Source organism: Sus scrofa, chromosome 7 (genome assembly GCF_054392235.1).
Source record: "Sus scrofa isolate SSC_HxYL_T2T_F1_AM1 chromosome 7, Sscrofa_HxYL_maternal_Yorkshire_Landrace_v2.0, whole genome shotgun sequence".
In the NCBI taxonomy this organism is placed as follows: Eukaryota; Metazoa; Chordata; class Mammalia; order Artiodactyla; family Suidae; genus Sus; species Sus scrofa.
Genome location: NC_139389.1, coordinates 53,337,453 through 53,350,015, shown reverse-complemented (window position 1 = coordinate 53,350,015; position 12,563 = coordinate 53,337,453). Strand labels below are relative to the sequence as shown.

The window sequence follows — 12,563 nt, the reverse complement described above, 5'->3', positions numbered from 1 at the left end:
AGGCCCTCGGACAAAGGCGCAGGCTTCTGAGCTGGGGAGAGATGGAGTAGTCTACACTCTCCACGAAGTCTAGTTCCCGGCCTTTGTACTCCAACTCATCTATGGCTGAACCCCGCACACCCAGAGGCCCCCAAAGGAGCTGACGGTGGATGGACAGGGGTCTGACATCAATCTTTACTTGGGCCCTCCTGGTGACCTGAAACCAACTCCCTAACTCCCTCCCCCATAAAGATGACTGCGCAAAGCTCTCAGCAGGTTCCTAACCTCCCCCCTCCCCACCCACGCCCGACCCTCCACCTCCCAGGCCAAGGCCCATCCTGCCGCAGGCCTGAGAGTCCCAGTGGGTCCTGTGTATCCTGCAGAACCGACCTCCGGATCTTTGGCTTCGAGCGATGTTGCAAAGGTCCTAATGCCTACTTTGTTTAAAGAGGTGCTTGCACCCACACTAAGTTTAGAGACCTGTCTCTCCCACTCCTACCTCTTGGGGATTTCTCTCTGCTTTAGGGAAGGTGGGGGACAATGGGTTGCAGATCTTATTTCATGATAATGCTCAAATGAAGCCCAAGAAACGGAGCTGGGCTGCCAGAAGTGAGAGATATTAAATACATGAAACTTCATCCACTGGGAATAGTCCCAGTGTATCCAGACGGTAAAATTCAAAGCTGAAATACATCTCTTTTCACTTTGCATCATTTTACCATTATTGCCAAAACAAGTGCACGTCTGGGAGGGGGGAAATACGCCTCATTCATAAAGTATCTTGTAAGGAAGCAATGGCTGCTGAAACACAGAAGCTGGCACCACCCTCCTCCCACACCGCCAGACCACTGGCAAAGCTGCTGCTTTTCCCGTGATTGCCAAGGAGCCCAAGGAAATGGAATCCATTTTAAAGGCAAAGCAACGTTAAAATATTGGACTCCAAGAACCCTTCCTCCTTTCCCCTAAAATTCTTTTAGTAGCTCCCCACCTTCCTGGAATTCCATGTTGAGGTATCTGTTAGCAACTAGACTCAAAGCTGCTTCAGTCTCTTATTGGCCACTTTCTAAATTATTCCCTTTGAGCTTCTTTAAAGAAGTGCACCTGCAGAATTCTGACACACAGGCTTTGATTAAAAAGGGATCGGATTTTTTTTTTCTCTGTACCTTATAGATTGTGTAGGAAGCCCAAGTCCTCTTTGAAGAAGCTCATAAACCATGCGGGCAAAGCTTTGGAAAACAGAAGAGAATGAAATGGTACATACCCCTCCGAAGGAATTACATACTAATCAACGTATTCATATTGTGTTTTGGTTTTACTATTGTTCTTAAAATTGGTAGATGACACAAATATTATAACAAATGCAAGATGCTCTGTATGCAGATGCTGGCAAGGCTGGGAACTAGTAACGTTTCTGAAAGGAACTGATGATGAGTCTGAATCAACTTATTGGTCCGGATTTTCCTGGGCCGCGGGAGCCTCTGCTCGGCCGGCCGCCACCGAGAGCTGCAGCCACCGCCTGAGTCCCCGCGGGCCTCCCGCCCCGCCCGCCCCCGCCCTCCCTAATTATGCAAATGGCCCGGGAGCAGGGCACCTGTGAGTTAAGGACGCAGGGCGGGCTGGGGGCACCGAGGGGACCGCGAAACCTCGCCAGAAGGCTAACCACACTCCTTTGCATCCCGGAAGATTCCCGTGACAGCCGAAGGAAGGGAGGGCAACGTAGAACAGGGTGACTGGGAGAGGGGTGAGGTGAGGTGGAAGGGCGGGGACTGCCAGAGAGTTTCCTAAAAATATATTAAAAATTTTAAAAGTTCGTGCGTCTCAGTCAACCAGCTCTCAAAGCACTGACACCGACAAGGTTTCTCCGATTTTCTTCCAATAAGTTAGCGTTTTCTCACGTTTAGTCTTATGTTTATTTTCCAAAGGGAAAAAAAATCATGGTTTTCTTTTTATTATCAGTATTACTAAGCTCGAAAGAATCGAAGTGGAAAATCCGGACGGTTGTCTCCAAGTGTATCTTGAAATAGACACTGAGAACCGATACTGTTGCTCCGTGGTGCGCCTCAGTTTGTTTAAGTTATTTAACTTTTTTTTAAAATTTTGATTGTATGTGTATTCTACCTAATATAATTCTTCCAAAGCCAATCCAATATTTTAAAGCTAAAATTAATGTTTTCTGTTTTCCTTGTGTATTTAAAACATTTTTTCCTTTTTTTTTTTTAATTTTTCATTTCCTGTGTTTCTCCTCCTTGTCGCCAGTTTTACTACCTGGGCCTTCCCCAGACGTGTGCCTGTTAGTGGTGGTGGTGTTCAAGAACATCTTGTCCATGCCTTTGAGCGCCTCGGTGAGATAGTTCTGCAGGGCCGTGAGCGCGGCGCAAATGGCCGGGGCGCCGAAGCCGTGCGTGATGAGGCTGAAGTGCGTGAGGCAGCTCTGGATCCCCGGCTCCAGGATGGGGCTGGGCCGGCTGTTCCCAATCGGCGTCCGGTCCTGGGCCAGCAGATCCGTAAACTCTTTACAAAGTTGCCTGCAGAGGGGGCGGGAAAGGAACAAAAACAAAACCAAACCAAACCCACCCTCAGTGTCGTGGTCATTGGCATTAGAAAGGAGACGCTCACACAAGCCCAGAGGCGCCCGGTCACCGGAGAGCCAAAGAGCGAGGCTAATGTGGGCGATTCCGCTCTGTTTCCTTTCCCAGCGCGCTCTCTTCTAGAGCAGCTGGGACTGGAAGGCTAGCGGGGGTGGGGAGGTGATGCACCCCTTGCATCCCAAAGCCGGGCCTTTCTTCCCTCTTCCACCTTTCCCCCTTTGCTCCCAGATGGCATAAACCCTGCCTTGGGAAATCCGCTAGGCTTCAGCGTTTGCTTTTCCCCTCTCACCTGATAGTTCTTTTTAAAACCCTTTCCCCCTCCTGGCCCCTGCCTTGCCAACTCTTGGTGATCAGATCCAAAAAGCCCTGAAAGATTTAGGGCCCTGGGCCACAAGCCTGTCCCTGGCACAGAAGCAGATTGCTGGAGCCTTGCATGGCCCAGGGCAAGCAAATGTTTATTCCAAGAGAGAATGCTGATTCCATTCAAACCAAAGAGCTGTGTACCTGCAGTATTTGGGAAAGGAGGTATTCACACACATCCACACCCCCTTTTCTCCCTTTCTTTTAAGTATAGGCTACTGAAGATCTTTGTACAACAGGATTGTTGTCCATATAAAATGATTCCCATATTGTTTAGATAAAACCTAAAGGTAGATGGTTAAGACTCCAGGGAGGGTAGATTTTTCATTTGTTGAAGGTTTTTATTTCCTCAGGGCAGCTACAATTTAGAGGAATCTCCCAGCCTTAGAAAAAAAATCTGTGCCTAACTATGGATTGGGTTTATTTGACAAATTTTTAATATAGGAGGTGGACAAAAGGATTTTAGCCCTGAAGGTCCAATGGTTTGTTTCGCCTCACGGTCAGAGGCATGGCATCCCAAAGGTCATAGCCTTTCACAGACTGCCAGGCTTCTGTGAGCCTGCCTCCACCTGGTCTCTAGGGTGTCGAGAAAAGACAAACTATAGAATTCCAATCTCAGGCCTCCCTGGGATGGTCTGACACTTGGTGACAACTGGCCTGGCCAACAGGTGAACAGGGCAGACACCTGGAGGCCCATATGAGTGACCCTGGAGCATCATTTCCCAGGGTATTACTCTTATGAGGAATAATGGCCAGCTAGAGGGACAATACCTCCTCCCCCAACCTGCAGCAGCCAGAAAAGGCTCTGGGGTTTAAGATTGATGGGCAGAGGACCCTAACAAACATCCCCTCCCCACTGGATTCTCTGTTTGAAATGGGCTCATACATCTTCACAACCAGCAAGAAAGAGATAACAGTTCCGACCTAAATAGGGCAGTTCTCAGAATCACCTGTGGGGTTCAAATACACACATCCTGGCCTCCGCCCTTACTGATTCCCATTCAGGGGGCCTGGGGCTCGGTCCACTAATAATTATCTTGAAAAAGCTCCCCAGATGATTCTGGTATTCACCCCAGGTTAAAACGTGCTGGCCTAAGAGAAGCCACAAGGCTTCAAGGGGAAAAGTTACAAGCACTCCTTAGGGAAACGACAGAGTTGGTGGTGGTAGGATCCTGTTATCTAATTTATCCACCTTGGTTTTATTTTTTCCCCAACGTACCTTTACTCTTTTATAAAGTACCAACAGTTCCCCTGCCACTAGCCACCAGAGCAAGGGACAGTTTACTGACAAAGACCTATTATATTGCTAGTTTGTACATCAGAGGAAAATCTTCTAAAAAAAGAGGGTGGGTGCCAGGTTTTGATAGTTTGGAAGTGATGGTTAAAGGCTTTCCTAAAGTTTGTACTCATTACCAAAGTGCCAAAAAGGAAATTCTGAACTGGAGAGAACAAATGCTTCGAGTCAAACATTTTAAATCTTCAAAGCCCAAACCAGGATCTGTAAGCAATTAAAGTTCTGGGACATTAATATTTTTTGACCCTGCGGAAAGGGGCAATCAAATTCCAATCACGTCTCAAAAACATCTGGACAAATTTGAGCAAATGATTTTTCAGCCTTCCATATATTTCTTTAAATTACGCTGTCAACGGAACAAACCGCGTCCTGGAGCACTAAATAAATGAGCGCCGCTGTTTGGGCCGCGCCCGCGAGAGAATCGTGCGGGCGCACGCAGCGCCGCCCACTGCAGGCCTGAGCCGGCAGTAAAACACCAGCAATCTGACATTGAAGCCAAAGACAGGAGTAAATCAAATAAATAGAAAACCCACTGTAAAAGTTCAAATGAGCTCTAGACCTAAATTTAGCCAGAGATTTACTATTTTCCCCTCTGGAGTTGTAGTAAATTCTACGTCTGTGGAAGATGCCAAACAGCAACGTTGGAAAGAGAGTAATTAGAGCTGCGGGTAGAGATGCGTGCACGTGGGTGCCCACAGAGACACGCTGACCGGGCACACGTGGCTGTGTGGATAGGACAGGGAGATGGGGAACCCAGGCGGGGTTTGCGTCCAGGGAAAAATTGGAACAGGGACGCACCCCGGAAAAGGTCTGCCTGCCACCCCCAGGTTGGGGATGTGAACTGTAAAAAGCCTGGATTCGGATTAGCAAAGCCATCCTTCCCCCAAACTTGGAAATAGTGAAGACAGACACAAACATACAGCCCATAATCAATGCTAATGGGGGTGGGGGGAGTGGAGCTGGGAGGGTCCCTAGCCAGCCAACCGCGGGCTGCAAAGGCTTCTTCCACCTCAGAGCAGCGGCTTCCCTGCCCCACTGTGGAGGTCGGCGCTCCCAAAGCCTCCCCCCAATCAAGGTGGCTCCATTGGAAGGGAGTCCGGGATGAGGACCAGGGGTCTGGGACACTCACTTGGTGGCCAGCAGCATATTCTTTCGGGAATGCAGGTCGCTGGGGTCCGTGTGCTGCCGGTTCAAATACTCAGAAACAGCTTTGGCGGGAAACTCTGTTTCACAAATGTACCCAAAATCCCGAGCTAAGTGAACAGCTTCTCCTGAAAAGACAGGCACAGAGGACATGATCAGCACCCAGTCTCTAAGCATCCCAAGGCCAGGAGGCACTCCCCTGTCAATTCTGTTATTATTTACGCAGTTGAGGGCATTAGCAAAGGTGAAACAGAAGCCCAAACCAAACATGGTTCTCAACCTATAATTACAGTTGATGTGACAAACTGTTCCTGCCACTCCTCCCAGCCTCTCCCTGGTCATCTGTCCAGCCAAGTCCTAGCTAGACATCCCCTGAACGGTTTGAGATCTCCTACACTCCGTGATTTTTTAAGGGAAAGGTGGGCTGACCTGTTCAGGAGCCACCTTACAATGGCACCTCAACACAGAGCTGGATATTCAAGCCAGATTCCCCTTCTCTTTTAAAGCACCTGTTACACCTGCTTTAAATAACATCTAAAAGTCTTTCTATCTTTTGTATCTTCCTATAATAAACTGAAATATACAACTATAAACCCATGTGTGTCTATGTTCACATGTATGAAAGAATGTGGAAATTGTATATGGATCAGTTTCTATCCTGCAATGAAATATTCATCCTCCTTGTCAGTTTCCTGCTTAGGGAGGTTTCATGTTTCTCCCCTTCAGAGGTCCCTGCCATCATTCTCCTACTTAAGGACTTTCTACTGCACAAAGATGACACAGAAGCTATAGAACAGATAGCCAGACAGCTGAGATATTCCTTGGCTTATGGGGAAGCCCCTTTGAAAAAGCATTATTACCCTTTAAAGCACAGCCTTAGGGGTTCAAGGGAAGATCCTGACATGAAAAAGAGATATGTTGAATTATCCCATAGCTAGGTTATTTTTAAGGAGCATGACTTACTTTTAATCATCATTAGCATAGTAACCATGAAAGACTTCAGGCATGGTGCTCACAACAACTCATAACACTGAAAACTGCCAACTGAGCATTAGCATTTCAGTGAGTTTTCCAGTTTCCTTCCTTTTCCACCCAAATCTCTGTCTTGGACTGAAATTACCTTGACTCCTTTTCAAAATGAGGATGGTAACATTAGCAATTTCCCTCAAGGGCAAAAAGTAAAACCCCCAGGTTGAGAGTCAACCACTAATAAGTGTGGTCTAGAAATGCGGTGGCTACTGCCCCTGGAGAGTGAGTTTGGTCTAGTCAACCCTGCCTTAAAATGGCAAAGTGCAAAGCCTATAGATGTGATGACTTTTTGGTTGCTGCCTAAATATCCTAAAATCCCCTCCTCCAAAAACTAACTCCCTACAGAAGTGTTGTAATATCACATCCATAAACACAGAAGAAAAAAACAAGACCTACATGTTAGACTCTAGAGAAAATGCTACAACTTCCCCCATTAGGTCCATCTGGCTGTATTTCCTATCCCTTCCACATCTCACAAATTCAAAGGCAGATCCTCTTGTTCTAGGCTGTGGAGAAGATCCTGTTTATGACATATCATAAATATCACCCCCAACTCCAAGATGATGAGCAAACTAGAATGTGCTTGTTATAAATATGGGCCTTCAAATTCATAACTGGAGATCATACCTGACTCCTCTCCATGTTTCGACTCTACCCGCACTCCATAGTTTTCCTAGGTCCTTGGTCATAAACAGCTATATCTCAATAACAGTAAGTCCCAGGCAATCAGCCAGGAGATAGGGGCCCTGAGAGTAACCTGAGTTCTAAAATAATCATTAGAGGTCATGAATGCAATTAATAGTTTCATTAAGTTGACAATGTGTGTTCTCCTACTGGTGATTTGGAGGTGAAATCTAAGAAGGAGGCGTGCAGAATGGATTGCCACTTACAGAGTTACTCTTGCAAACATTCAGACAGAGGGTGTTTCAGGCACTGTGTCCTGCTCCCACCCGCCCGCCGGGTGGCAGAGGTGACCCCTGCACTGGCTTAGAGGCCAGATCTAAGCACTCTTCAGAGCACAAGGACCTCCGCGCGCGTCCCTTGGCCTCTGGACAACTGCTGCTCCCTCTAAGTAAAAGGACCTTTGAACTTTTCTCAAGCAGTCGCTTGACGTCCAACTCATAAGGGCACAACAACTGCAATGATTTCCAGTTAATCATGAAACGTGTAAAATGTCAGCCTTCAGCCGACAGTTAAGCTCAGCCACTTCGTGAAATGGCCACACGTCTTGCTTACCTTCCACCAGGGAGGTGAGTAACGTGACATTTGCTGCTTTGCGCCTGCCCGCGGGTAAATTCAAACCGATTTTTTCTAGCCTTTCTCGCAAAGATCTCCCCCCATTTTTCGATTTGGCTCTGAAATTGCAAGAATTAACATTCTGATTAACCTCAGAGTGTTCCTGAAACAAAGTTTAGACTTAGCAATCTAAAGCCCAGTGGAGCTTGAAGAGGTTTTAACTTGAGGTTAGCACATTTTTTTTTCTTCCTTTTGGTTATTTGCTGATAGTTTGCTGAGGTTTGCTTAATTTCTGCAATACAGAGCATAAAAAAACTGAGTCGTTTTCTTTTTTTTAATCTCATGAGAAAAAAAAATATGATACCAGATGGGCATAATTAGGATGTAGGTTGTGCGTCCAGAGAAGGTAGAAGTTGCTCATACACACACGGAGCTCTTTCCTTGTCATGGAGCCTGTGAGGTGAGCAGAAACTGGACAAGTACAACGTTGCTGAATAAAGGGAAAGAACTGGGAGATTCAGAAGGCACGGGCTGAAACCAGTGGGCTTTGAGAGGAAGGGGTTCAGAACTGCTATAAAACGGAGTTGGGTTAAAACGGGAAGGAAAACTGAAACATGAAACTAATGATGATGGTAATCATAATAACAGGAAAACTGGCACTTGAGGGAGTTTAGTTACATGATAAGCGCTTTATATTGATTATCTCTCTTAATCTCACAGTAAGTTTTATATACACACCCTCAATGACCTCCCAGGGGTGACTGAAAGAAACTTCCACATTCTGGGGCTCAGAGGACTCACTTGAAAACTCTACTCACAAAGCAGAGCAGGGCAAGAAGATTCCAGTGAGACAAGTCCCCTTACGTCCTCCCAAGGATCTCCCCCTTTATGTGCTAAGGTCTGGGCAAAAATACAAGGAAAACACTCAGTTCTTCTGACCTCCTGTATTCTACTGTTCACCCAGCCACTTTTAGGAAAGAAAGGGACTTTCATCTCCCAAAATAGGCTAACCTGAAAAGTTCACCTCCCGCAATGTCCCCTTCATATCAGGGACACTACCAAAGGGTTCAGGTGTTGGCAGGGATCTGGGGGGAGGCTTTGAATCTGAAGAGAAAAGCCCAAATTTTTCCCAAGGAGCCTGAGATTGTCCTTCTCCAATATTGGGGAGCAACTGAATGGCCCCAAGGAATAGCTGTCAATACTTCTCTTGTGATGTTACTGTTATTATTGGTGGCGGTACTGAAAAAAAGGAGTCTAGAGCAAAGCCCTTCAAACTGCGGGGCACAATGCATTAGTGGGAAGGTATCAAGGCCGCCAAGTGCACTTTAAAACAAAGCAGAGATCAGAGACATGGCTTGTACGAAGGAGGTTGCTCCACAAAACTCCTGGTTTAGGTGTGTGTAAGATGTGGGTCCACTCAGGCTAGAGAATACCCCAAGGGTCCTGGGGGTGGGAAGGCGCTGGGAGCCGAGCGCAGGGCAGGGAAAGTGGAAAGCTCCCAGGCCCGCAACTGGGGCGTTGAGCACGTGGCGGCCGCTGCACTAGCTTTGGATCCGGTTGCTAGGCAACCGCGCTGCAGCAAAAATGGTTGAGGGTAATTTACCTTCGGAGGACGCCACCGAGGAGAGACGCGTTCAGGCATTCTGGGGGCGACAGCCGTCTCTGAACTTCCCCCACAGTTACTTTGTACTTTGAAGTTGAACTGAGCAGAGACAAACGGCCCGGGACCGAGCAAAACACCTCCCCGGTGTTGACGGACATGCCTCCCAGGAAGCCATCTTTATTCATCATCAGAGAAGTCACAGATTTGGGAGGAACTGGAACTAGAGCAGAAAAGAAAAAAAAAAAAAATGCCATAAAGGTGACCGGGTTTCGATTCTGGTGACCGGTCGACAGAATGTGTCCCTGCAAGCGCAGGGACAAGGCCGCAGGAGGGAGGCCGCAGGACAGGCGCCAGGCGGAAAGCTGCAAGCAGGAAGTGTGTGTTTCCATGGGGCTGCGGTGCGATCAGAGCACTGTGTACAAACAAATGCAAAAACCATCACTCCTCTGGAAACTTACCCCATGTGTCTGGACATAGGAAAGTCTCTTGCCACAGTCCGGATCACTATACAAATCAAGAAAGACACGCAACCCAGAGTTTGGACTGCTGTGAAACCTGGCAAATCTGATTCTATCACGTGCTGGCTGTGTGACCTTAGACATCTTGCAGAACTTCTCTGACTCTTAGTTTCCTCATCTGTCTCCTGAGGATAATAATCACATTTGGTGCTGAAGCCTGAAGGTGATCACCCCTACCAATAATTTAAAATATTAACACCAATGGTCTTTATGGGAGACTTTTCCTCCTCTCCTATTGGGCACAAATCTTACCAGTGTCATCACTGGTAAGAATCAGGAGAGTGGGCCCCATCAGTCACTGTGCCCAAGAACCACCAGGCAATACCATTAAGCTGGGCCCAAAGAGCTGCTCATTTCTCTAAAGTGGATTCCATTCCTTCCTCCATCCTAACAACAGATTCATGTAGAAATGAACCCAAATGCTCTTCTCCAGAGAAAGCAATCCCGCAGTGCCATGAATTTTGCTTACAAATTAACATAGAGCACCGGCTGGTGATTGTTTGAAACAGTTATGATTTACAACAGGTGCCCTGATCAATCAACCAATCACTCTAATTCATGTGAGCGGCGGTCTTGCCTTGCCCCAGTTGTTTCATTTCGGCAAGTAATTGATAACAAACCGCACTCAAGGTATGTTTTATGCAGAAGTTAATAAGACCTGACAGCTGGTTGCCACTGCTACCCAGGCGCTTTCGGTCTCCAGCCTGTATCTCTGTTTAATTGTGTTTCAGTGTCATCTGCACCTCAGGAAGAGGCGGGGCTCAGGAGAACCGAGGCTGGGAATGAGGAACAGTGAAGAGCCAGCCTCCCAGTTCCCTGGCAATCTCGCTCCCTTGGACTCCCACACTGCTGAAGCCCCTTTTCTTTCGGCAGGCTTAGAAGCCAATAGGCAGACCACTTCCCCTCCTGATTTGGCCTACACCTTAGCTTCTTCCCCTGGACTATGAAGCCCCTCAAACAGTATTTGTTGATCACCACTCCAGGGGGTTTATTGAAACATGCAAGAGATCCGGCATGAAAAAAGAGCCTTCCATTTCCCTTCTTGAATAAGGACTCTGTCTCACTCTGTATTCCTGATAAGAGAAAAGATATGCCCTTTCTACCATCTGCAGCCTAGAACCCTACACATCCAACAAGTTATATAACCTCCCTTGTCTAGAACAGACTAACCACCCTGAGGGTTTTTCAAACAGCTAATTCTCTCTACTGGATACCAGCATGCAGAATTCCATGATTGTTCAGAGACTTAAAAGCCAGACAGGTCCCCAGTCTTCTCCTTACTATGAATTGCACTCAGCTCTTTACAGACACCAGGGGGAAAGGGCTTTCTAAGGGAAGTGGATGGGGAAATCGAAGCATTCCCTTTTTCTGCTTCTTGGTAAACAGTTTCGGATTTCTGGATCTGTCTACAGAATGTCCCAGGGCAGATGGATGATGTTAGGTAACAGAGTGGATCTTCTGCATTGTCTGAGGGGGAGGGGTGTTTAGGGAAGGGGGCTTTCTTCTTGCCGATTCCCCTCATCATAGTCTCCTCAGTGAAGTGCTTCCCTTTTGAGAGTGAACGAGGCAAAGTCATAGTGGGAGTATTAATTAAATTTGAGTAAAATACAGATTTAAAGTCACTTAAAAGCAGTGACTGGGATGGGAATGCTCTGCCATTTAATTCTCTCACACAATATCCACATCGATTTTAAAGTCTTATTTTTCTTTACTGGAGTCCTGAATTCTGCATTTCAGCTTCATATTTGAGCACTATAAACAAATACTTTAGGACCGTGGACGTTGGTATGAAATAACTTTGGGAAAACTTTCCCCTAAAATATAGACAGCCCTTTGTAGTATAGAAATAAACTGTGTAAAAATATCATCTTTAATCTTCAGCAAACACATTTTAGATTTAAGTACCCTTTAGAAAGAATATTTAATCGGGAAAAAAAAAACCATTAAGCTGGAAATAGTACGTTCAGTTCCCATTTCCCCTACCTGACAACCAGGTATCTACTGACAATTGGTATTTTACCTGCTTTTCAAGGTCCCAGGCATCAAATCTCTTGAAAAGCCCAGCCTTTAGAGACACTTTATAACCTGCCCTCTAATTTCACTATTGTTAATTGCCTGATTTACCTGACAAGAGCTATTTCCTCTGGGGAAGGTATACTGCTCCCTCCCTGGGATGGATGTTTTTGCATATACATTGTTACCTAAATACCACCGACGGGGTCAGAGCTCCTCTGCCCGCTGCAGTCTGGGGGGAGGATGGGGAGCGTGGTGGTGTTTTAACTCCCCAAAGATGAAGACTTATCTTCAAGCACGTGGTGCAGGTTATAGTTCCTTATCCATCTCATTCGAACCCTCTACTCTCTCATCCTCTGGATCTAAATCTCTCTCCTACTCTGGCGTTCGTACTGGTCACCTAGGTAAGACTCTCCCCATTTCTTGTCTGGATACTCCTCAAAGTCAGTCCACCGTACTGTGTGCACTCAGCTTCCCCTCCACTGTCACACCTGCTTTTTCCTCAGCTGATTAACCCCATATTTGATTCTCTTTGTCTTTTCCCTTCTGCTTTCCTCCAGCTTATCAATAAACCCAGGGAGCAACAGGGCCCGGTTGATTCGTTAGTAATTATGAGCACGCTGCTCCTGCTCACGGAACCCAGAGATGCCTTCGATAGGTTTAAAGCGACAGCAGGAAATGGTAAGGAAATGGAGCATAGCAAAACTCAGCGTGAAGCTTTCAGTTCTTTACATGTTTACAATTTTCTGTGCATACATTAAAACTGGGTGGTTTTTTTTTTTTTTTTTTTTCCGTCCCCC

At 46.7% G+C, this 12,563-nt stretch overlaps 1 protein-coding gene across 8 annotated transcripts in view; it reads right to left on the bottom strand.

The window, feature by feature from the left end:
* The window catches only part of TFAP2B (transcription factor AP-2 beta), a 28,835-nt gene that overhangs the window by 2,087 nt on the left and 14,185 nt on the right, over positions 1-12,563 (bottom strand). For 3 of the 8 annotated variants that reach the window (XM_013978019.3, XM_084966766.1, XM_084966765.1), the window contains 5 exons: positions 9,233-9,452; positions 7,630-7,748; positions 5,351-5,492; positions 2,245-2,504; positions 1,143-1,205 (listed from right to left, as the gene is read on the bottom strand). In XM_013978019.3, coding sequence (XP_013833473.1) covers positions 1,144-1,205; positions 2,245-2,504; positions 5,351-5,492; positions 7,630-7,748; positions 9,233-9,452 — 803 coding nt within the window. In that variant the 3' untranslated portion in view covers position 1,143. 8 annotated transcript variants of the gene reach the window in all.